Source organism: Phasianus colchicus, chromosome 29 (genome assembly GCF_987193195.1).
Source record: "Phasianus colchicus chromosome 29, bPhaCol1.hap1.1, whole genome shotgun sequence".
NCBI classification, from domain to species: domain Eukaryota; kingdom Metazoa; phylum Chordata; class Aves; order Galliformes; family Phasianidae; genus Phasianus; species Phasianus colchicus.
In genome coordinates, this window is record NC_143464.1 from 172,266 (window position 1) to 194,917 (window position 22,652).

The window sequence follows — 22,652 nt, forward strand, 5'->3', positions numbered from 1 at the left end:
ATGACTGCAGTGGAAACAAAACAGCTGAAGAGGAAGGAGAAACAACAAAGTTTTCAAGCAATGATTTTATTGACGGTAATTTCTCAAATGTATCTCAATAGCTTTCCTGTTTTATTTAAACTGAAATAAAAGGAGAAGGATGGCAAGTCTGATTTGGGTTTCCAATTGAATCTTGCGTCATCTAATTACAAATGTCTTCATGATATTAAAAATGAGAATATTTCTTTACATCTGCTCCACGCTCTACAAATATGGTTTTGTTTTGCTGCTTCCCTAATCCTGAACATCTGAGCATTTGAAATCCAGCAATGAAGAGTCACATACCCATTTTTAGTAAACATCCAGCTGAACATCTGTACATCCACTCAACACACAACTCTTGCCTGGTGTATGTTCTTGCTCTATCCTGACTGCAATACTGTTGCTAATCATGTCATGGCATTTATTGTCTGCAGGGATGCCAGCATATTTCAATCACCTGCCCTTCATCGCTGACAAATTTAGGATCCACCTGCAAATTTGCAGAACTCCCAAATGTAATCCTCCTTTATTTATCCAAGCAGAGATGTGTACACAACACCTTGCACCTGGCTTCCAAAGAATAAAGGTCTATCCATTATGGTGCTGGACTGCACAGTCAAGGGAGTCTGGAGGGAAACGGTACAACTACATATACCTCTTCTTTAAATGCTAGGTGCTGTCCTCTGACAAATTTAGTCTTTGTTAGTCTTCAGCAACCGGATGAAAGAGCTGCTTGATGCAGCTTATCTTAACACACAGTCATCTTAGAATTGCAGCTGTAAGGAAGACCACGCCATTCAAAAGCTGTGTGTTAAACCACTACTCCTGAGTGGCAAGTCGTCTTTATGTTCTTGGGGAAAACTGGGTGTCATTAGCTGCTCTCATTTAAACATCTGTAAAAGCTTGAAACAGCTCAACATAAGTAACACTAAGCTTGAAGAGCAACTAGATTCTGATTAGCCCAGCTATCCTGAAAATAAGAATTACAACTATTGTTTTGTACTTTTAGATCACTAAAATAACATTCCTTTTACTGTCTTTAACCCAAAAGTTACAAAAAAAAAAAAGCACTGAAGTGATTCTGATACGTTATTAATGACAAAGATTACATTTTCAGCACCACTGCATCTTGTGAAGGAAGTACATGCTACAGGATATTTTCACAACAAAAGGACTAGACTGCTTATCTTTATAACTTAAATGGAAGATAAAGAAGTAAATCTTGTACAGAGACTTGAAATATGAACTGTCACCTAAACTGCTTTAGAGATACTTACGTGGCAAGTAACTGGAAGCCATAGAAATGTTATAATGCCCACTAGCACTACGTTTGTCACAGAACTTTACTGCCTTTCCATATATCCTGCTTCTCACTTGGTGACATTTTCTTCTGCAAGGACCTCGCAATGCTTCCTGGGACATCTCCTGATTTTAGCTCCGCAGGCAGAGGTCTTTTCTCAGTGGAAGATCAGGCACATCAAGGTTGAAAATGGGATTAGGAGATGCATTTGCTGATCACTGCTGCACACTTTTCTAACCCTTTCTTGGAAGCTGATCAGCAATATTCCAGGTAAGTACGTTAACCTTTACACTTGTGAAAGACAACGTGTCAGCTGATGCTTACCTCCACGTGCCACTGTTTGCCCATAGCGTTCACCACATGTCCTTCAACTGGTCTTCTGTGTGCTCCACAGATGGGGACGCCCATTTCGTTACGGCAGGTAAACCATATAATTATTCTCCTTTCAGTTCATGAGCATCAGCAGTGAGTTCCTTCCTGTTCAAAAATTCATTAATTGAGAGCATGAATAGAACAATTTCAACTTCAGAGCTTCCGTAGAGATCATTTAATTTTTAGCACTTGCTTCAGTAACAGGATTTATACTATAATAATGTCTTTAGCAGCATCAAATACGACAGTTCAATATGATTATTTTTTTAAACAAGCTTGATTGATTCTGAGAAAAGCCTGCTAAGTAGGATGCATCAAATCTCTATGAAAATAGCTACGGAGCTTGTCTCAAACAGGTTAGAAAGCTGTAGTCATGCCTGGCTTACATTCTGGCTCTCTTAGCACAGGTTTCTTTTAGATTTACTTAAATGTAATTGAAGGAAAGAAAAATGCACTCCTCTGCATTTTCCCCGTGATATCAAACATCAGAGAAAGAAAAATATAAGCTGACACAACACTACAGGTTGTTCTTCAAATCGGCCTCTGCCATGATAATGAAATGATAGCTTCCTTTGTACTAAAAAGCAAACAACTAGTAACGTGTGTTGTATCCTACAATGCCCCCTCATCCATGCATCACTGGGGGATGTAAAAACATGCAGCTATGTATTCTGCAGCTGCAGAAGCTGATGAAATGAGATGAAGGAAATCTGAAAAGAAAAACACACTTTGTGCAACTCAACTAAAAGCAAAGAACATAGGCAAGATAATGACTGAAGCAGCCGAAGACAACCAATTTTCTGCCCTTTGTATTAGAAAAATAATGTCAATCATTTTGCTGCTATAAGCAAGTTTGCACCCAGATTTCCTATTCCCTATGGTACCACCCTGTGCTGCAAATTGCAGTCTTTCATCCCGCCCCACTCCCATGTTTACCCTCAGACTCTTCAGAAATTTAGATTGGAAGCTGGATGGCAAAACGGGCCCTAACTCTCTACATAACCACGTGTATTGCATTAAAAGCATGAAATCAATGGCTACACAGTTTACTTAAAAAAAAAAAAAACCATGAAGGATCCCACTGAAATGAGCGCATTTATTAGTGAAAAAGGTGATAAACTGGACTCAAATTGGGGAACCCCTGTTGGGAAAACAAAAACCTATTTAAAAATGACAAAACTTCTGCATCTGATTTGTTTTTAAGTGTCTGCCACAGTGTATCCTACTGATCTTGAAACATCACCAGGTACAAAACACACTTGACAGGAAATCCGGTGTCGAAGTAGACAAGTAGTTAATATTTTATGCACACATTTTAAGATATCCACTCTCAGTTTTGTGATGCATTCTTAGACCTTTTTCTCATAAAAGACACTTTGGTTACTCCATCTCAGCAGGAAAGCCTTAGGAACCATAACCTCTACATCCCTCCCAACTGTCATTCCATTTTCATCATTATCAGTGATAGAAGGAAGGGTGAAGACCCACCTGCCGTTATTCTTGACAAATCCAACTCCTGCCAATACTTGTTGGCAGATATCACAGCAGAAGCACTTCCAGTGGTTGTTCACAGCTTTAGTAATGCAACCAATAATGAACTCACCTGTAGGAAACATAGTAACAGGATGTAAAATGCCATGCTACACAAAGTTAAAAGAAGCCTGCAACTGAATCGCTAGAATTACATCACCATTTTTGCCTTGCTCCTCTTCTAGAAAAGGACACTTTTCAACTGTTGTTCACACAGTGTTGGCTTCTACTCCACTAGGCCTAGAATCAAGGCTTGAAAGAGCTCCATACTCAAAGCACAACAGAACTGAGTTTGGATGGCCCTGACCCTCCTGCGAGAAAACTCCTGCAGTCAAAGTACAGCAGAATACAAAGACACACAAAGATACAGCAGGAGAATGCACTTGCTAAACAGCAAATCCAACACGCACAGCAATTTCTGATCTACCACAGAGTCCTGTGCTGGGAGGCACTGAGGAAGTGAGAAAACTACCATTTCATATTCTCTGCTGCACAGCCATGCCAAACACTCACGCTGTTCTCTGCACGCACGCTGCAGCCAAGGCCCTGAGCAGCGCAAACGCTGCCTGCAATACGTCGGGAGCTCCGCCTCCTGCTGCTGCCAAAGGCTGACACCCGGCTCTGAAGAGCCTACAGATCAAACAGCTGCCAAAGAGAAGTGATCAGGCAGATAACAGGTATGAACGAAACAAAGTCTAACATGCAAGTCTGTGGCATTCCCCTGAAGTCATAGCTTTCCAAGAATAAAATGCGATGGTCTCTAGAAGTGTCAGGAAAGCTTGAGGCATCGCTGCTGACTGCAGCCCTGCTGATTTCGGCTACTCTCACCACATTCAAGAACTGGAAAAGCCCACTTTCAGGCAGGATTCATGGAGTGCTGCAGCCCAGATGGGTTTTTCTCTCAATGAAAAGCCTTCACATTAAGCTTACCTGACATCGAAGTCACTAACTATTCTGTGAAATGTGGTATTCTTGAACCCACAAGCCTTTCTCCCCTGTGCACAGGGCCCTGAAATTTTCAGCTGTTCGAGGGACAATATTTGAAAGCAGCTCCGTGGTTGTGTGTCCTACAGGTTCGTCACTGGCAGAAACAAAACACACAACAACAGGGTTGGTGTCCTTTGACAGCTCTGCTGCCAGAGAGAGGTGGCCCTTCTGCAGCTCTGACAAGCTTTGCTGGCATTCTTCAAATCTCCTCTCAAAAGAATTAGCCAGTTCTTGAACTTTAGCTCTGACCCCAAATTGCTCTACTTTCACTTCACCATCTGAAGACAAATCCAAGAAGAGATTTCCTTAGCTCTAGTCACTGCAGCCAGAGATCAGCAGCTTTTGTTCTGTATAATCTCCAGGGTAAAACAAAGCCAAACAAACTACAGAAGATACTGAAAAGAACTGTAAAAACCACTCAACCGACTAACCAGCATCACCTGTAGCTGTCCAAATTAAAACACTGTTTGATGTTTCAGAGGGCACTAAGTTCATTTCTTTAGCGATGACATGCTTTGCACACACCTCAAGAACTTGGTCCCTTCTCATAAGGATCCTGTAACACTTCTTCTGTGTATGGAAGAGGACCCTGAGCTCTCCAACACCGCGCTCCTTCCACTGAGCAGCATCTCTGGCCCAACTGTAAAATTTCGCCCTCTCTTTGAAGGGAATTCCTTCATCTTCTTCTCCAGACTACCTCCACCTAAAACACAGCACAGTAATGTGTGATTCCCCCAGAAGTTGTTGTCACCAACAACACTGTTACAATTCTGACATCATAATCCAAAATTATTCGATGTTTTCCTTTCTTCAGTGGCTTTGTACCCACAGCTCTATACTCATCATGCACTGAAGTGACCGAACAGCCCTGCCTTCTCAAAAGGAGAGAGCCCAACAGATTTCAGCCTTTGAAATTCATTTTTAAGCTATCAAGTGTGCCGGCATATTTCCCAGTGAAATTTCAGGTCTGCTGAATGATGTGCTGAGTGATAACCCAGCACTGTTAGCATTCCAGGTGTTCCCCTTATGAAGGCTGCTAAGTAACTTAATACTGGCATTTGATCAGAATAAGAATCAACTGAAAATAATAAATGGAGGCCTCACAGCTGCGTATCCTCCTCACTTTATATGTGCACATTACTGCCTTTTAACATCCTTCAATTAACACATCTTCCACAGTTAAAGAAAAGCTTGAAAGAACTGGAGAAACATGTGACAGACAAGCATTTCTGAAGGAGAAAAAGAGCAGGCAAGGCAAGAAAGAAAACAACAGACGTCGTAATATGATTAATGGATGAGGAAAGGCAGACAAGATATTGCAGAAAGAGGAAGACAACATTTTGCAGACTTCATCAGATTAACTGTTCCAATTAAAGGACACTACATACTGTTTTTTTGTGCTCTATCAGTCTTGCTTAGTCATTATACTAACCTGCAATTAAGTTCTATTCTTTACAGGAAGCCAAACTAGAAGACTACAGTCATTGCAAGCTTCTCCTCTTATTAGGCATACTAAGGTTAAACACGAAATCCAGACATGAACAACTGAGTTAAGCCTTACAAAGCTACATCAGGCTTCTTCAAGCAAGTTGTTCTACTTCCTAAAAAGCTGTATCACCACCTCCTGGTAAATTCTCTGACACGCGAGCAGTTTCTGTGGATTCTGCTTCTCTGCTGCTGGCAGCTGACTGCACAAATACTGTTGCTGTTGCTTCACTGGTTGATGGAGTATGTAATTCTTCCTTACTTGTAGAGACTAAGTCAGTACGATTAATAAAACAGTAAGCAAATAAGCCATAAGAGCCTAAAATACAAACTTCAAACTACATTAAGTCTGGACACTAAGAATAACGACTCCCTCCAAAAAAGCCACATTTTCTCTCTCCCCTCCCTCCCTTCCAGAAATTGATAAATTTCTTCATTTAATTACAACAGCAGTACAGTAAAAACATGATAGTAAGTTCTCAGTCTCCAACTTTCCTATAGTGCTACTAATGTTTCAGAACAGCTAACTAACAGGGATTAAGGGAAGTGAACAACTGGGGAAAAACAAAAAAACAAACAAGAATTGTTGTTGGAAGCTTTCAGACATTCTTCATCACACTTAAAACACACGCAGCTTTGACTCAACAAGAGACTGAAGTACCTTTGAAGCAGTACAATTCCAAAACAAGCACCATTTCCCTTGGAAACTGCTCTGAAATCACTTAACTCTTACATACCTGCTAGGAGGAATTCTACTACCCAAAGCTGTTTCTACTTTAGGAGGCAAAGCTGTTTCCTTTCTCTCCCGGAGAAACTTAAGTTCTTAGTAGTACCATAGTTCCAGTGCCAGAACAGACTTGAGACACAGTCAAACAAGTCAAGTAGTTTCTAATCTGCCGGACGCTTTATTTCTCACTAAGTGAAAATAGTCTAAGAATAATACTGCAAATTTATTGCCTAAACTTTCGTAAAGACTTGACTCATACTTTTTCTTTGAGTTTTTACTTCTTTCTGAGAGCCTTCTGGACTGGCATCCTCCACACTGTGGTAGTGAGGGTCTGGCGCCCGGAAGATATCGCGTTGTACGGGAAGACAGGGTCCCCCCCCGATAGCCAATAGCGTTCAGTGCCCAGGTTATATAAGGCTGTTTCTCCCGCTAATAAACGCCATTTGCCGTCCACCACATTGGTGTCAGCGAGCCGATGGACCGAGCGGCCTGGGATTGGTCGCCGTGCCGTTCCCGAACCAGGTCACCACGCCTACGATAGGCAACAGCACTGCTACTAAAGCCACAGACAGACGTAGAAGGGACCTGTGGAGTTTCTCCGTTAGCCTTCTGCTCAGAAGATTTAGTTTCCCAAGCAGTAACACATTCACGTTTGACTAGGGGGCTTGCTGCGAAGCACAAAAATTAGTGGAAAACAGCTGATAAGACAGCTAAATACCGTGATCATTTTTGGCACATACATTATAAAGTAACCTAACGATACTCAGAACATCTTAAATGTAGAGCTTTTGAAATAACATCATTATGTAAAAAGACACTCATTCAGGATAACCAAGGAACTGTAAATCCATCACACTTGGGTTTTCTGCTGCTATCAAAGAACCTCCATGCAGTAATGAAGACTTCAATCTTGCAACTGCCACTACAAATACTAGCTTCCTTTGACATTTACTTATATTTCTGGAAGCTCAATACGTGCCACCTTTTATTAGTACACAGACACTCACAGCCTCAGAAAGAGTGACTGGCCAAATGGAAGATGACAGTTTTTCTCAATTTAAATATTGTAAACATATTGTAAATGTTGTCTGTTTGTTCTAGTAGCACTATACACTTTCCTTTTGAAATTCAAGTCTCAGACCAAGAACAGGTCAGCATTTTCATATTGTTACAAGAATTATTGATGGCCATACGCCAAACAAAATACAGCTACAGAGAAGAGCCATATGGGTATCATCTACAGAGGAAAAGCAAAACCAAGGACTGAAAAAGAAAGTAAGAAACAGAAAGCAGTCAGCAGCAGCGTGTGCTACCGATGAACTTTGAGCATTTGGAACTCCAGATGATATTAACCAGAGACTGAATAGAGCTTATTTCACAACACTTCTGGGAAGTACAAGAAGAAAATCCACGACAAACAAAGGCTCAAGCGACAGATGTGAAGTTACTGGAAAGGAATGGAAGCAGACAAGGAGGATGCCTCCTAGTTGAAGGGATAATTCGAGTTGAAGCTTAAGCACAACTGCTGTTCTTGTAGGTTACCAGTCAGAGCGAGGCCTTGAACACAATAACTGCCAGCTCAACACAAAAAATGCACTGTCAGCACTTCACCCTGACATTTTAAACAACGCCTCATTGTTTAAACAATATTAGCATCTCCTGGTTCTAGCAGTACCAAACTCCTTCCCTACAAAAAAAAGCAACACTAAGATCAACTCTGACGCCTTGGACAGATTCAAAAATCCTACCTGCAACTCCCTTTCTCACTACAGAGTTGCACTGAGTCCTGCATAAGGCACGCTTCTGTTCTTACGTGCAAAGAACTACAACTTCATATTTACTCAAGTTGAAAGTCTAGGATTTGAAGATTCACAGACGTGCATTAGAACTGAAAGAAACGACATACTATTAAGACAGAAGAAGTAATACACAATGACCAGCATTAACAAGTGACTGACTAATGAGCTGCACACTTGAATAAATTACTGGTTCAATTAACACTCACCTTTCTCCAGGATTTTAAACGAGAAGTTGGAGGGCCCACCCTGTGCCGAAGGAGCCGGCTGGGATGCCTCGCTCTCCCAAGGTTTCTGAGCAGCACTACAGCTTTTGGGGGGTTCAGCTACTCCCGCTTTTTCCTGCTCTGCTTTCCGAGATGCTGAAGTTCCTTCATCGCTCTTTCTTGGACGATTCAAGCTGAATCCAAAGAGGGAGCCGGGGGCTGAAGTATTCCCAAATGGGAATGTCCCTTTGTTACTGAAAACGCTCCTGACAGATTCAGATCTAAATACAAACTTTGGAGCAGAAACCTCCATTTTTGCTGGCATTTCAGAGGTGCTTGATACCTCTAAAGCTTCTACGGTGGCATCAGAAGCATCACCACCATGGCAGAGGTCGCTTCTCTCCCTGGTAGCTTCCTCCAGCACAGCCACAGCGTTGTTACCACAAGGAGATGCTTTGGCTGCATTCGTACGAGAAACATGAGATGTTACCAACGTGCCTTTCTCACGGGTGTGCTCACTCTTGTCCCTGTCTGCTGTTTCTTCAGACTGGAGTGTAACTCCACTACTTGAAGGCAGTTCATTTTTCTCTTTTTCATCCATGTTTGTCAAGTCAGTTGTACACTCTTTGGATGGATCATCTTTCTTAGTGGTATTTTTACTGGACTCCTGTATACCAAATTTAAATCCACCAAGAGGCATCCACATTGAAAAATTACATCCTTCCTCTGCAGGCTTTGCTTCACCATCTGCAAGATTCTGAGAGGTACATGCTGATGTTTTCCCTTCAAATTTCAAGGAAAATTCTTGTAGAGATACTTCTGAATTAGTTTTGCTTGTATTCTGGCAAGTAACACATTTTGGGGCAGTGGGTTCATTTCTTACTAAACAGATGTCACAGTTCCACTGGCCTCCCTTTTTAGCAAAGGCAGATCCCAATTTGTCCTGTGCGGCACTAACACTGGATTCTAGAGGTTTTAAAACCACACGTTTTGTGAAATAGCCTGGTTCAGGCAGTGGTGGATTTGTGGTTGCCTGTGGAAGGCTGTAGTTGTAGCGATCATCACCACCACGAGGTGAAATGATTCCAGCAGATGGAGCATCAAAATGCAAAGGTGCGCCATACGTGTCTTGAGGAAACACGGCAGCACAAGTGTTTCGCAGAGGTGGCGTGCGGATTGCTTGTTGATGAGCGTATCTACGCTGCTGAGGTGCAAGTCCGTGCATGCCACAGACAGGTGCCTAAAGAAAAAGCGCCGTTACTTCCTTGTGGAAAAGGAGGAAAAGGGATTAGGGTGCTAAAGCCCACGCAACATGTACTCTTAATAGCAAGGCGTACCGTAAAATTACATTTCAACTCTAATCAGTTTAAACTAAAATCATACGTTCAAAACTTGAGTGGTATCTGAAAACACAGACTGGGGAGAAGCGTAAGCTGAATAGATTCATTTTTCTTTAGTATTAAAAAAAAAAAAAAAAAAATCAAGCCCCCATACTATTTTGGGGAAAAGAACATTGCAGACAACGAGCAGAGGACATATGTTAGCAGGTTAAAAACATGCTTTGCTGGCTGTTTCTCCCAAACCCAATATCCCAAAGCTTAGCTGATTACGGAACTTTCTGCCTGTCTCCAGCAGACCTCAAGTTTAGTAAACGCTCTCTAGGGAACCGCAGTTATATCCTGCTACACACAGAATCAAAACCAGTTCAACACCTCAGTAGAAATGGCTTGAGCGGATTCATACGCCCTCACCTTTGTTGGTGTTACACTGGTTGCAGCAGTTCTTTGAAGAGACTGTGAGTTACAAGCAGGTGACTGGCTACAGTGAACAGATGGGCCAGAGGTAGCAACTGAAAAGGAACACCAAGAAAAGAGTTTATATCCAGTTTTTGTGATTACTGACTTGAGTGAACTTTCCCAGCGGACCAGTTTTACTCATTCATCTCCGAACACTGCAGAAACATTTTAAGAAGTCTTACTCCGTTTAGCTAAGTGTTCAATTAAAAATTCAGCATCAACTTACCCCTTAAAGGAGCTTCATGAAGATTTTGTGCTCTCTGATAACCATCTGACACTGTATCTGTTTCATAGCTTCCAGCAGGCCAGCAGTGAGATGATACATTTACACTGGAACTATTACGTTTCATTTCCCGTATTTCATTCTATTAAAGACAGTGTTTCAATTAAGAGCATGTAAACGTATTACATCGGTATTTGGAGGAAACCTAAGGAACGATCCCTACGCTCCTCTGCTATTTAAAAGCATGTTCAAGGTCTGAGACACACACACAAAAAAGATGAGTTAAGTGCTGCAATAACCTATGATCTTCCTATGCTTTACGAAACTGAGACTGTTCCCTGAGGCTAGAAATAAACCCAGAACAAAGACGACAGTAGCTAAGCTGAAGAAAGCACAACTTTCTTCACACACAATCCTCTGGATTACTTCCCATACCTGAGTACCAAATCAGAGTTTGTAGGCAACAAAGTTTTACTCTTGAACTCACTTTAAGCAGATGTTTATAGCAGTTCTCTTCACTGAGTTTTAAGAGGTAGCCTGGTAAGGGAAGTTCAATGCTTGGGTCACAAAGTACTTACCAGAACAAAAAGATCAACTGTTCTGCATCGAATATAGTGACTCAAGTTGCTTACCGTTAAAGCTTCCACTTGCTGACACAGCTTTTGAAGTAAGGACTTGTGATCTTCTGCCCACTGAGAGTCAGTCTTAGGAGAAAACTGGAAAGAAAAGAAAAAAACTAATTGAACTTGGATTTTTTTATACAAACGTAACACTTCCCTAGAAGAGTAACCAGCTAATATACCTGGTAGGTATTTGTTGGCAAGAAAGATAACTTCTTGGGTGATGGAATTGAATATTTTACTTCCACATGTGCAGCTGGTGAGATATTTCCGGAGGCAAGACTTCCCTCTTCACCATTCTCTCCAAGCTCCTGGATCACTGCATTCAGCATTTCCATTACAGCTTTAACAGATACCGGCAGCTAGAAATGTATTTGAAATGCAAGTCATGATCGCAATTCTTCCTCAGAGCAAGAGGCTGTGCTCTGATCTACAGCTGAACAGTTTGCAAGGCTTTCTGCACAGAAATTCTGGGTGTTTTTTGTTGTTTTTGTTCCCCCAGGAAAGCCCTACATCTGTTAACATTAACGTAAGACGACAACTCACACAAGCATTAATTCTTTTACTTACTTTGTCAGCTACTGACGGGTCAGAGGAGCTTTCATCAATGATCTTCATCAGGTAATGCTTTCTTTTAACAAGATAGGCTTTGCGTTCTTCTGGTAACGTATCATCACTCTCAACCTCTTCTGCCTTTCTTTGATAAAGCTAAGTAACAGCATATGGATTAGGAATAATCAGTCAGAATGTAAGTAATAGAAAAGCATTTTGAGGTAATGCAATTTACAAACTTACAAAGGCAAGATTCCAGTACGAAACCACATTCTTAATAGCTTCAAACGCTAGTAAAGCATCATCCATTTTGCCTTCAGCTGCATCCAGCATTGCAAAAACTACACGTGCCTCTTCTTCATAGGCTGCAACCTGGAAGACCTACAACCAAAGCAAAAGACACGTCACACATGACACAGTGTGGACACTTGGAACAGTCAGTGACTGTAAGCATCTAGTAAGTAGTTGTATAATCAATGAAAATTATATAAAGGAATATTATATAATCAAATAATATTAAGATGTTATAACAATGAAATAAGCAAGAGAGTTAGACACAGCGAGACAAAGAGAATAAATAGGAGGCTTACCCATATCGTGGGCTCACTCAGGAAACTCCAGTGGAGTGGATCTTCCGAAGAGAGAGAGAGAGATCCTTCCCCCCTGGTAGTCAGCTCTTAAATGGGTCTAGGAGAGGTGGAGCCAGGCTCCACCCCTTCCTGCAGCACAGCTGAATTGCTTTCACCTGTGCTCCCAGGGCTGACTCATTGCTCACCTCAGGTGATTAATCAGAGGTTCAGGCCGTGACTCAGCAGTTCCCATACAGTAGTCAAATAGGAGGAGGTACTAAGGCAGTTCAGTATCTTCCAATCAGAGTTTTAAAACTCAGAAGTTCAACAGAAAGATACTACCAAATCTCAGTAGTAGCAGTACAATGACAAAAACAAACAAAAAAAAAAAAACCAACCACAACCCATCAACACACAAAGCCAACTGAAACAAAAAACAAACCAACCAGCTAACAATTCATATGTAAGCCTCTGACATACAACCCCTCTTACTCTCATCTTTGAATAATCCATCAGTACCTGGATGTCCACACTATGGAAATGTCTGAAGAGAGGATACGCAGGTTCGGGAATACTTCTGTGCTTTTTGATAGTTCTCAAGCTAAGCAAAGTTGTCTTCCAGTAGTAGACGCTTCTTCCAGTATATTCTTTCTGGTCGTGGGAGTTAAGGCTAACGCCCTGTTGAAGAAGAGAAATTCAAACTATCGCAGAATATTTAAGTAGAGTGTTATTCATACTTATTCTTCTCTGATGCAGTTGAGAGTAGTGAGGTAAGAGTATTTGACTAGAGCAACTGCCTTGCATGACATCCCATCAAAATTAGTAGCAGCAGTTCTCAATACTACATTCTCATCTGATTTTATTTAGTCTATTAAGTTTGCAAAATTAGAGAAAAACAGATGATACTTATTTACAGATAATCTTAACGTACTGTTTTCTGCAGACTTCTTGCCCAACGTATAATTAAGGCAGGCTGAAGGCCGTGTTTCTCCAGGGCTCACACAGTACTTACTCCGTGCTGTACAAGAAGCTTCAGTTTGGTTGCCGAGTCTGGTCTGAATATCAAAAGAAATATTCCTCAATTAGTATTCCCTCTTTTTCATCTGTTCACACGTCATTTGTTTGATGAACATAACAAGCAGCTTCAGTCCTAAGCTAGCTCTTCTTTACAAATGCACTGTCAGAAATGTAAAGCCCATTTTTATAAAGTTCTTCAGCATCTCACACCCCTACAGCAAAAAACATTTAACATTTAAAGGACGTCAAACAAAAGGAACTAGTTTTACGCAACCTATGGGAATCAATTCAGAAGCCATCCAGAAGGTTGGTTCCAATATTTCCAAACTGAAGAAGCCTTACATTGTTTTTTTCTGCATAAGAGCACAAACAGCATCCCACCAGGATCTTTGCTTCTCAGTACAGAACTGTTTGCACAGCAGCAACGGTAAGAACAGAGGTTGATGTGTGCCACGCTGAGTATTAAACTTCTCTTGCAGTTCTAAGTTGCTAGTGAACACCATCCCGAGTAAAAAAACCTGTTTTGGTGAAAATAAACAAACAGAAGGTATTAGGTAACAAAAAACAGGCATTTAAATGCATTTAAGAACTTAGGAAGCTTGCTTACTTCAAGGTCCAACAGGCAAATAGACTCAGGAGCATCTGTTTCCAGTCTTGATGTCTCTTGGGGCAAGTGAAAGAGTTGTTGTAATGATCTGCGCAGTGGGAATAACACTGACATGGAATTCCACTGCAAGCCAAGCCATGCAAGGTGCTGGAGACTACCACTGTGCATCCAAACAGCACCTATGCAAAAACAAGGGTTGTAAGAAGCTAGGATCTGCATCCTAGTTAGGAAAGGTATCATTCTATTCCTGTTATGCTCAAATTCAAAGCCTAAAAAATGGGAAGATATCATTAGTTCACAATTCATCCTGGAATTATTTCATTTTTATGCCTGTCACCTGTGTTCATAGATTACACATAAATAATGTGGGCCTTCCTATCAGCACTCACCAGCGTACAAGCACTTTCCAGCTTCAATTGGAAATGAGTCAGAGCAGACCAGAAGACAACAGTGTGGAAGCAGGAAGTATGTGAGAAATTCTTCAGAACCTGGCATGATGATACTGCCCCTCAGCTACAGCTGAAAGTGAAACTTCTTGCAAAGCACCCTCTGAGTAGGGCAACCACGAGCAGCTATTACAGATACTTGTCTTTTGTTGCAGATGAAGCACTTGTAGAAGAACCTCTAATACAGAGTCATGCTTACGTTGAGTTTAAGTAGCATCTCTTATCAATATCGTATTTACTCAGTTCTCCCTGCTCTGGTGCTTGGGGACTGACATCTCCCATATCATCTGTGCTGAGAAAAGACCTCTCTTTAGAAGCTCCACTCCCAAACAGGCTTTCAAACAATGTAAATAAACCACTTCTGTTTGCAAAAGGTTCCACAATCTCTCAAGAAGTCTTCCTTGCCGTGGCTTAAGTTCAGCAACATATGACCTAGAAAAACGTAATGTCACATAAGAACACTCAACTTAAACAAGGACAACAATATTTAATGCAGTGGGCTGTTCCTGCTGCTTTAGGCTGGGAATCTAGATTTCCCCTTATGATATTTACAAATCAAATTTACAAATACAAATTTCTAACTTACACTCTCCCTATAATTAAGTCACCCTTTTAGCATATGGGCTGACAGCAGTCCCAAGGCATTTTCAAATCCAGTTCTCCAGAATTACTGTGTATTTTTATTATAATGACACTGCAATTGTCTTCAAAATAAGTAGCTGTCAGTCTCATCTATTCAGGAACAATTCAGCCTGATGCCAGGTGTTTTCTTTGTTTTCATCTAGAGCCCACAGGATAGTGAAGACTGAAAACAACTACCTCGGCTTCACCAAAAAAATTTTTAAAAAAATGCACCAAACCAAACCTGTTGGAACAAAGAAGGGAACAAAAGTGACAGGAAAGGAGCAATATTTTCTTTTATACTTGGGACTAGCAATGCTTACAAATAGTATATTAGTAGGCAGAAACCAGCAGACTAGGAGACACTGAAAGTTAAATTCTATCTTAATGTCCTGGAAATAAAAAGAAAAAGCCCATTACGTGTCAGGATCAAACCGCTCTTTTGTATTTCATATGTAGCCAAAATACAGAACGTTTGATAGCATGTTCTAAGACGCCAAGTGTGCTCTTTAACAAGCCATTAACTCTGACATTAACTGCTCATAAAATGGAACTACGGAACATTTATAATTCTTAGTTTTTATTACCAGACTGGCTTTTTCGGTCACAGGCCAACATTTCCAGCGCATCTTGCCCAGCACGATCTCCTCTTATTAGTTTTGACTTTGGTTTAGGAATCTGGCAAAGAAAGAAAAGAACTGCTACAGCTTCTTCTCAACAAAAAACAACTCACCCTCATTTAGTCTTAAAAGTTAGGAAACAAGCTTGTTTCTTTCCTGAAAAGGACACAAGGTGAGTAACTGAACAATTGCAAATAGCTGTAAGAGCGCACAAGAGAAAGCGATGTTTTGAATGCAAGCACTTGTGCAAAAGGGAAAACTGATTTTATTCCATAAAGCAAAGAATTAAGCTTGATCAAGCTCTGCTGCTTACGCAATTAGTATGTGAGAGCTACTCAGGTCATTCCCCTCCCCCCCATACCACTAACCTTAATATTAGTTATTTTAGCTGCACTACAGAGAAGGGAATAGCCTATAGGAAACACACTCATTAGCCCTTAGTCACTTTACTTCTGACAAGTGAAACAGATGAGATTTTCTTCACACTACTTGAAATCTTTTAAACAAGTATGGAAGGGTAAGATTTGGCCAGGAGACAGCCTCAAAAACAGTAGTTAGTTTTTGGAATGCAGGCGTTCAGTGCGCGTACAGTGAGAGCATTCAAGAACTGCAACAATTACAGGCACAAACTGAAGAGTGACTTACGTGGAAACTTTTCAGATAACACAATGCTGCGAGTTCACATGCATCTCTCCATTGTGCCTCGTTGTTCTGGGCCGTTTTCAGCAGGAAAGTTCCAGCGTGCATGTAGAAGTGTCCTTTCATTTCAAGGAAGGTACGAGACAGCTCATCAGGTCCATTCGCACACGGCTTCACAGAGTGAAGCACACGATCAAAACTGGAACATAGAAAAGATTCATTTTCAACCAAGTCCTGGTCTCCCAGGATTTATACTAGACCCCTATCGCTGAGTCTTCTCTGAGGCCTTTAGCTCAGACACAGCTTGCGGATCAAGCCTAGCAACATTTGCCCTTTGCAGTTAGTACAGAGGAACTCCTCTTCCATCCATAAAGCAGCTACTCACTGAAAATGACGCTTGCTAGAAGTTCGGTGACCCAGAAAAAATATTCAATTTTTTTCTTTTTTTTTTTTCTTTTTTTAAATAAGCAGAACAGTTAAAAGAGTACCTTTCAAGGGCCCCTCTGCTTTCTCAAACATCTCTAGAAGCAAGCGTCATTTTAACCAAGCTAGAATAGGCCAGCAGATGATCCTTCTTGACAGCTCTCCAATTATTTTTATCAGCCTCCAAGTCTCGTACTGATTCAAGATATTCCTAAAGAATAAAGTTCATCACAGAATGAGGAACCGACATCCTTCTATGAAGGCAAGAGTTTCTCCAGAACATCTTGCTACATAATCCAGTTTCCCAGGTGAGATGTTAACGTATTCTTCAGCAGCAAAATTCCAGGAACTATTTGCCTCAGCAATTCCCTCCCTGATGGAGCTGCTGTATCTAACTTAGTACCTCAGCTAGAAACTAAACAACTCTTTAAGGCTTAAGAAAATCCTAAATAAATCATTGTTTCCGCAGACATTACATTTAAAGGAGTTAAGCCACTTGAGAATTAGCTGCCATCGTAACGATACTAAGAGAATAACACCGGTTTCAAGGACATGGGAGATTATGACAGGATCAAAACATGATTAAATACCTCAAATGTCTTTACGACGCACAAACACCACTCCAAGCTGGAGTCTACAGGTATTTTCTTCTCCGCCTCCTGACAATGAAGCACAGCATCTCTTAATCTATTATTTGAACGGTAGAGAGCAACCAGTCTGACGTTAAGGTAGGGATCGTCTGGTCTCGCATAGAGCTCGGTTTGAGTCATATCAAAGAGCTGATTCCAGCCATCTTCGCCTTTACGCTCCAGTAACTGCTCCTATCACATACGAAGGCAACACGTTAAAATTTCATTCTCTACGAGAGCCTCTTCAGCAACTATGTTACCTGACTGTTTTCTCATTGCCATTACAGACTACATTACTCAAACTGCTCTGGAAAGCTGGTAGGTGCTACAGAGAGTTTGACAAACATTTTAGAAGTGAGGGAAAAAAAAAAAAAAACCAAAACCCATAGCTTTAGAGTTTGCATCTTGTAGATGCTAAGTTAGATGCTAAGTTAAGACTGTCAAACCATCTGGTTCAAAGATGCCACATGTCAATACAGAACAGCTTGTCTAAAAAAATAAAATAAAATAACATAACCACACAAAAAATCCCAAAGCACAAGCCTCTCAAGACTTCAATTTCATTGCAGTTGCGCTCCAGAAAACTAACACCTGTACAAAAGTGAGATTGTATGACTGAAAGCATTTATACAGTATTAGGGAATAACAGCATCTCCTACACTTGACAGTTTTCAACTCAAATTAAAAAAAACTAGAAAGCAGTGTAGTCATGTAATAGAGACAATACTTAACCTATCTAATCTTGACCTCTTGGATAATATTACTACCATGGTTTTCCCATCGCTTGACGCAACTAAGGTTTCTTCTAGGCACAGAACAGAGATCAGAAGCTGGAATTTACCTTCAATCTGTAAGCAGCAGGATTCCCAGGGAAGAGCCTGGCAGCTTTCTCAACCCAGTACTCTGCTCTTCCATCAGCGATGTTGTTACTGCATAGTAACTCTGCAATCTTCAGTACAAGATCTTTCTGCATTGGATTCAGCTCCACAGAACGCTGGTTTTCCCCATGCATACACATAAGAAAAAAGGTTACTAGTAACTTGATCTTGCAGTCAACATAGAACAAGAAATAAAACATGTCAAACATGTCCCCCATTAAACAGACCCAGCAAGTCAAATTAGAACTATCAATAAATACTTTCTCACTGCTTTAAGAAAAGCCTCCCTTTTGAAAGGCCACCATTGGTTTGTAACACCCAGACAACTGCTGGAATTCAGAACACCGTAAGAGAAACAATGTCAAAAACAGCTCCTCTACCACCCGCTGCTGCTCTACTCAGACAGCCAGACCAGGGGTATCTCTAGCCTAACCTAATACGGAGGCTTCCGGAAAACAGAATTAAGTCACAAAGGCTGATGGCACTCAGTCACTGTGCTGGCAACAAGACTTTTGTGTGTATCCTCTCCCTCCCCGGTGCCCGAATAATGAAACACAGACTGTGAAGTTCACATTTATATGCTTACCTAATCGGAACTGTATTTGCCCCGTTCCCTCTACCTCTGAGGAAACAAACAAACAAAAAGCCCACCGCTAACAAGAAAACAAACAATGCAACTGAAAAACACTCTCAGTCCAGTCTTTCAGTAGCAGGTGGATTACTGCTGTCACCATAATCCCTACTGCAGAATTCTACAGGGCTCACATATTCTTAGTCCAAAGGGCAGCAGGAAGAAGACTATCAGAGCAGGAAGCACAAAGATCAAGTCCATTTACAAAGGAATAAAGCAGGACATCAGGGAGGTGAGTGAGGTGCTTACCTTGTAACACCCAAAAGCTTTTTCCGTGTTATCCTGAGCCTCACAGATCTGTGAGCTTTGGGATCTCTCTCTCAGACACTGAGATAAATAGATGTATATCTACAGAGTAAATAAATAAAGAAAGAAAAACCAGAAGGATCAGTATTCCTCAGTATTACAAGTCCCCCCACACCTTGCAGCTAACGTGGGACTTTAATCTGTCATACAGGACAGTTAGCCGTATTTAGTTCAAGGGGCTTGATCTAGATCTTCAAGTAAGGCACAACATTATTGCTACACGTACAGATGTTGCATATTTGCCTGCAAGCACTGGCCTTCATTAAATAAAGCAGTAGCTCACAGAAACTGTAGGAAGGACGTAACACGATGGCATAAAAGACATTTCTACCGGATGGGTTTTTACAGCACCACGTAACTACCCATGCTTTAAGTTGCTGTTTTAGGAAGATTTAAATGGCACCACATTCTGCCATTTGCTGCTACCTTAAAACAGCATGACAACGGTCTTCATTTCTCCACTCTACTTCATTTAGCTTTCCCATCACACTTTAAAGAACAGAACAACATACGTAACGTTTATTACCTCTTAGCAAGTTCGTATTCTTTTATCTCAAAGTACAGCTTAGCAAAAAAGAATCCTTTTAACGATCTCTGGAGAAAAAAAAAACCAAAAGGTACATTTTAAATATACAGTACTTTTGAAGTAATTGAGTAGGGAGACCCTTCTTTCCAGGGGTGCATAATACTTCCTAAAGTGTCTTCACAGTTATCAGTTCCAGTTCACTCCTTGTACTCTGGGCTTTGTTTTTGAAAGACACAGGAGTAAGAAAATAACATTTCTTCCCAGTAACTGGCAAAGGCTACCAAAGCGAAACTGAGGTTAGTAGCAAAGCAAGTCCTCACACTTGTTACTTTTCACAAGCACACTTCCGACTAAAGAGAGGAGAATGGGGTCAGCTACATACAAGCTGTTTCTCTTGCAACCTATCTACGTTGCAGAAGAAAACAAATGCCACAAATCAAGCTCCTCCTGTCCATGCTTCTGTCACCTTCCTCTCTCGCCTGCCCCGCCTCCTCGTAAACGGGGCTGGAAAGGAATTTCAAAAGAAACGCCGGCAGCCTCGCACAACCCTCCTCTCCAAAATCAACGCAACAGGAAGACCAGCAGCTACTTCCATCACCGACCGCGCTCCACAGCCAGTCGTTCCAGAGAGCAGGGGATCACCCGGCTGCCCAGCCACCAACGCAGGCAGCAGAGCTATTTCCCCCCGCCTCTCCCTCTCTTCCTGCCGGCGTTTCACAACGCCGTCGCACCCACGGCAACAGCAGCCGCACAGCGGCCAAACGAGCCCAAAGCCGAACGGCACGCGTTCCCTATGCCGGCTCCTCGAGAGAGGGAAGGCCGGAAGCCCGGGGACCGTGCGCACGGAACGGGAGGGAGCCGAACTCCGCCCCGCCGCCGGGCTCCTTCCGAAGCCGCCGAGGGCTCAGCGGCTTTCCGAGGCGCGCAGCTGCGGCGAACCGCGTTTCCGAGGAGGCGACTCCGCGCCCGCCCGCCGGCAGCCTCCCTCGGCTTCGACTCCCCGCCGGAGGAGCCCGCCCTCGGGCCCGGCACCCGCGGGAGGGGCGGAGGGACGGGGCGGGCGGGGAGCGGCCCCCACCGCGGCCCGGGGAAGGCCGAGGGAGCGCCGCCGGCGGCGCCGGCCGGGCCGCAGCACTCACCGCTCTGGGAGAGGAGGCGGCGGCCTGCACGGAGGCGACGTACCGCTCCACCTCGGGCTTCGTGCGCCGTGCCATGGCCGGGAGAGGGAGGGAGCGAGAGGGAGCGGCGGAAGGCTGGCGCTCGCGCGCCGCTAAGGGAGCTCCCCGCCGCACGCGGCGGAACGCCCTCCCTGCCGACCGCGGCGACGCGCGACGTCGCGGGGCGGGGCGGCGCATGCGCGGCGCCGAGCGGCCGGTTCGCGCTTCGCGCGGCGGCGCTTTGAGCCGCGGGACGTCGGGCCGCTCGGCGCGGGCTGCCGGGCGCCGCGAGGGGCTGCGCGCGCCGCCGGTCCCGTCCTCGGTCCCGTCCTCGGTCCCGTCCTCGGCCGGCCTGCCCTCGCGCGTCTTACGGAGCTCGGCGCGGTGAGGCGTACCGAGCCGCTCTGCTCACCCGTAGCGACGCGCCGCGGAGAGCGGAAGCGTCGTTTCTGCGTCGGGTATTGGAAAGGGCGGTTGATCTGAAGAAGCGCGCTGTGGCGCATCCTTAGAAACAGCTGATGTGAAAAGTGGAAGTTCCGTGCGCACATTAGTAACGTGTTTTAGAAACGCAGTTACCGAATTACGTGAGAAATCCTTTCTCACAAAGCTGCGGTAGGCTCTAGATGTCCTAAGCGATGTGGGTGTAGTGTTCTGAGCTGGGAAACCCGCTGTGAGGTGGTTCGTTAGGCCAGCAGAAGTGAAACACATTGAACACGCTTTCAAGGATCCAGGGCCTTTGCACGAAGCAGAGCTGTCCCACTCTGTGGGAACCTCAGGGTGCCGCAGGCGGGCTCCAAGACACTCCCCTCTGTCCTCCTTCCCAGCTTATCTCTGTGCGAGGACAGAGGGATGACCAGAACAGTGACCAGTGTAAAGGGCACAAATGCTAGGGGTAATTAAACAACTAAGAGCTTATGTTTCTGTGCTATCTTGGTGCCTGCCTGTCACGTCCCAACTTCTCACGGAGTGAGACAGTCCGGCCTTGTGTAGAGGCCCTGGCTTCTCTGATGTTTGCTACATCTGTTTTTCTCTTGCTGGCAGTTTCTTATCTAACAGAACAACTCTACAGTATGTTTTCTAATCCCTAACACACTATACTCGCATTGTTTGGACCATTTAACAACTATTCCAGTTTTGCAAGAAAGAATTAATCACATAATTCAGTAATAATGTTTTAAAACATACCGCTAACATATACAGAATTTTACTTCTTAGATCACTATTTCTAAGGATAAGTTACAGAATACAAATGCATGATGTTCTACTTCTTCAAACCAGTTGCTCTTTGTAATGTCAAATGCAGAAACAACATTCCATTCCTACACAAGCGTCAGTTATTTTATGCAAAATCTTGTTCAGGAGCAATAAGGAGATGTTCGAATTGCTTCAACTCCACGAACCGATCCGAGCACAACAGAAGAACACGGACCCGGTTCTTCCATCCGTACAGACGGCACTCGTGCCGCCCTGCAGACGCGGGTCAGTGCAGCACGTGTCAGCGCGACAGCTGCTGTGCATCACTGCCCGAATCGCCGCAGCGCTGCTGGCAGTTACCGGCAGACACAAGCCGTTCCACTCCTCAGTACCAGCACAGACTTTATCGTAACGTGACCGTGCACATAACAGACGGCGGTGAGAGCCAATGAGAGGGCCGGATGGGGCAGGGCTGGCCAATAGGAGAGCCGGAGGGGTGGGGTGTGCGGGCCGCGATGCCGGGTTGGAGCCGGGGCCCGCCTGGTACCGCGGTGCCGCCCGGTGAGCGCAGCTCCCCGAGGCCCGTGCACTCGCACGCATCCCTGTGTGCGTGTAAATGTGAGCAGTACCACGCGGCCGCATGCAAAGACCTCAGTGCACACGGCCGTGTTCAGGGCTACCCGTGTAAAGCTCACAGAGTGACGTCAGGCTGCAGCTCAGCAGCTGTCACCTACATCAATGCTCTCAGCTCCCTGGGGTCACCCGAGCTGAGAT

The 22,652-nt window shown here is 43.5% G+C and overlaps 1 protein-coding gene across 1 annotated transcript; it reads right to left on the reverse strand.

The window, feature by feature from the left end:
• Nucleotides 1-50: 50 nt before the first annotated feature.
• Nucleotides 51-20,774, reverse strand: LOC149914405 (E3 SUMO-protein ligase RanBP2-like). Its single transcript, XM_090126738.1, has 23 exons — nucleotides 20,667-20,774; nucleotides 19,528-19,595; nucleotides 18,945-19,043; nucleotides 18,028-18,180; nucleotides 17,148-17,378; nucleotides 16,623-16,768; nucleotides 16,141-16,333; nucleotides 15,463-15,553; nucleotides 13,809-13,987; nucleotides 13,544-13,719; nucleotides 13,197-13,239; nucleotides 12,704-12,862; nucleotides 11,859-11,996; nucleotides 11,634-11,771; nucleotides 11,246-11,425; nucleotides 11,022-11,159; nucleotides 10,447-10,585; nucleotides 10,176-10,273; nucleotides 8,428-9,664; nucleotides 5,832-5,966; nucleotides 4,736-4,913; nucleotides 3,182-3,296; nucleotides 51-1,798 (listed from the first exon to the last, which is right to left on the reverse strand). Exons 7-21 carry the CDS (start codon nucleotides 16,258-16,260, stop codon nucleotides 4,756-4,758), a joined length of 3,129 nt encoding a protein of 1,042 aa, XP_089982864.1. The 5' UTR covers nucleotides 16,261-16,333; nucleotides 16,623-16,768; nucleotides 17,148-17,378; nucleotides 18,028-18,180; nucleotides 18,945-19,043; nucleotides 19,528-19,595; nucleotides 20,667-20,774; the 3' UTR covers nucleotides 51-1,798; nucleotides 3,182-3,296; nucleotides 4,736-4,755.
• Nucleotides 20,775-22,652: the final 1,878 nt, after the last annotated feature.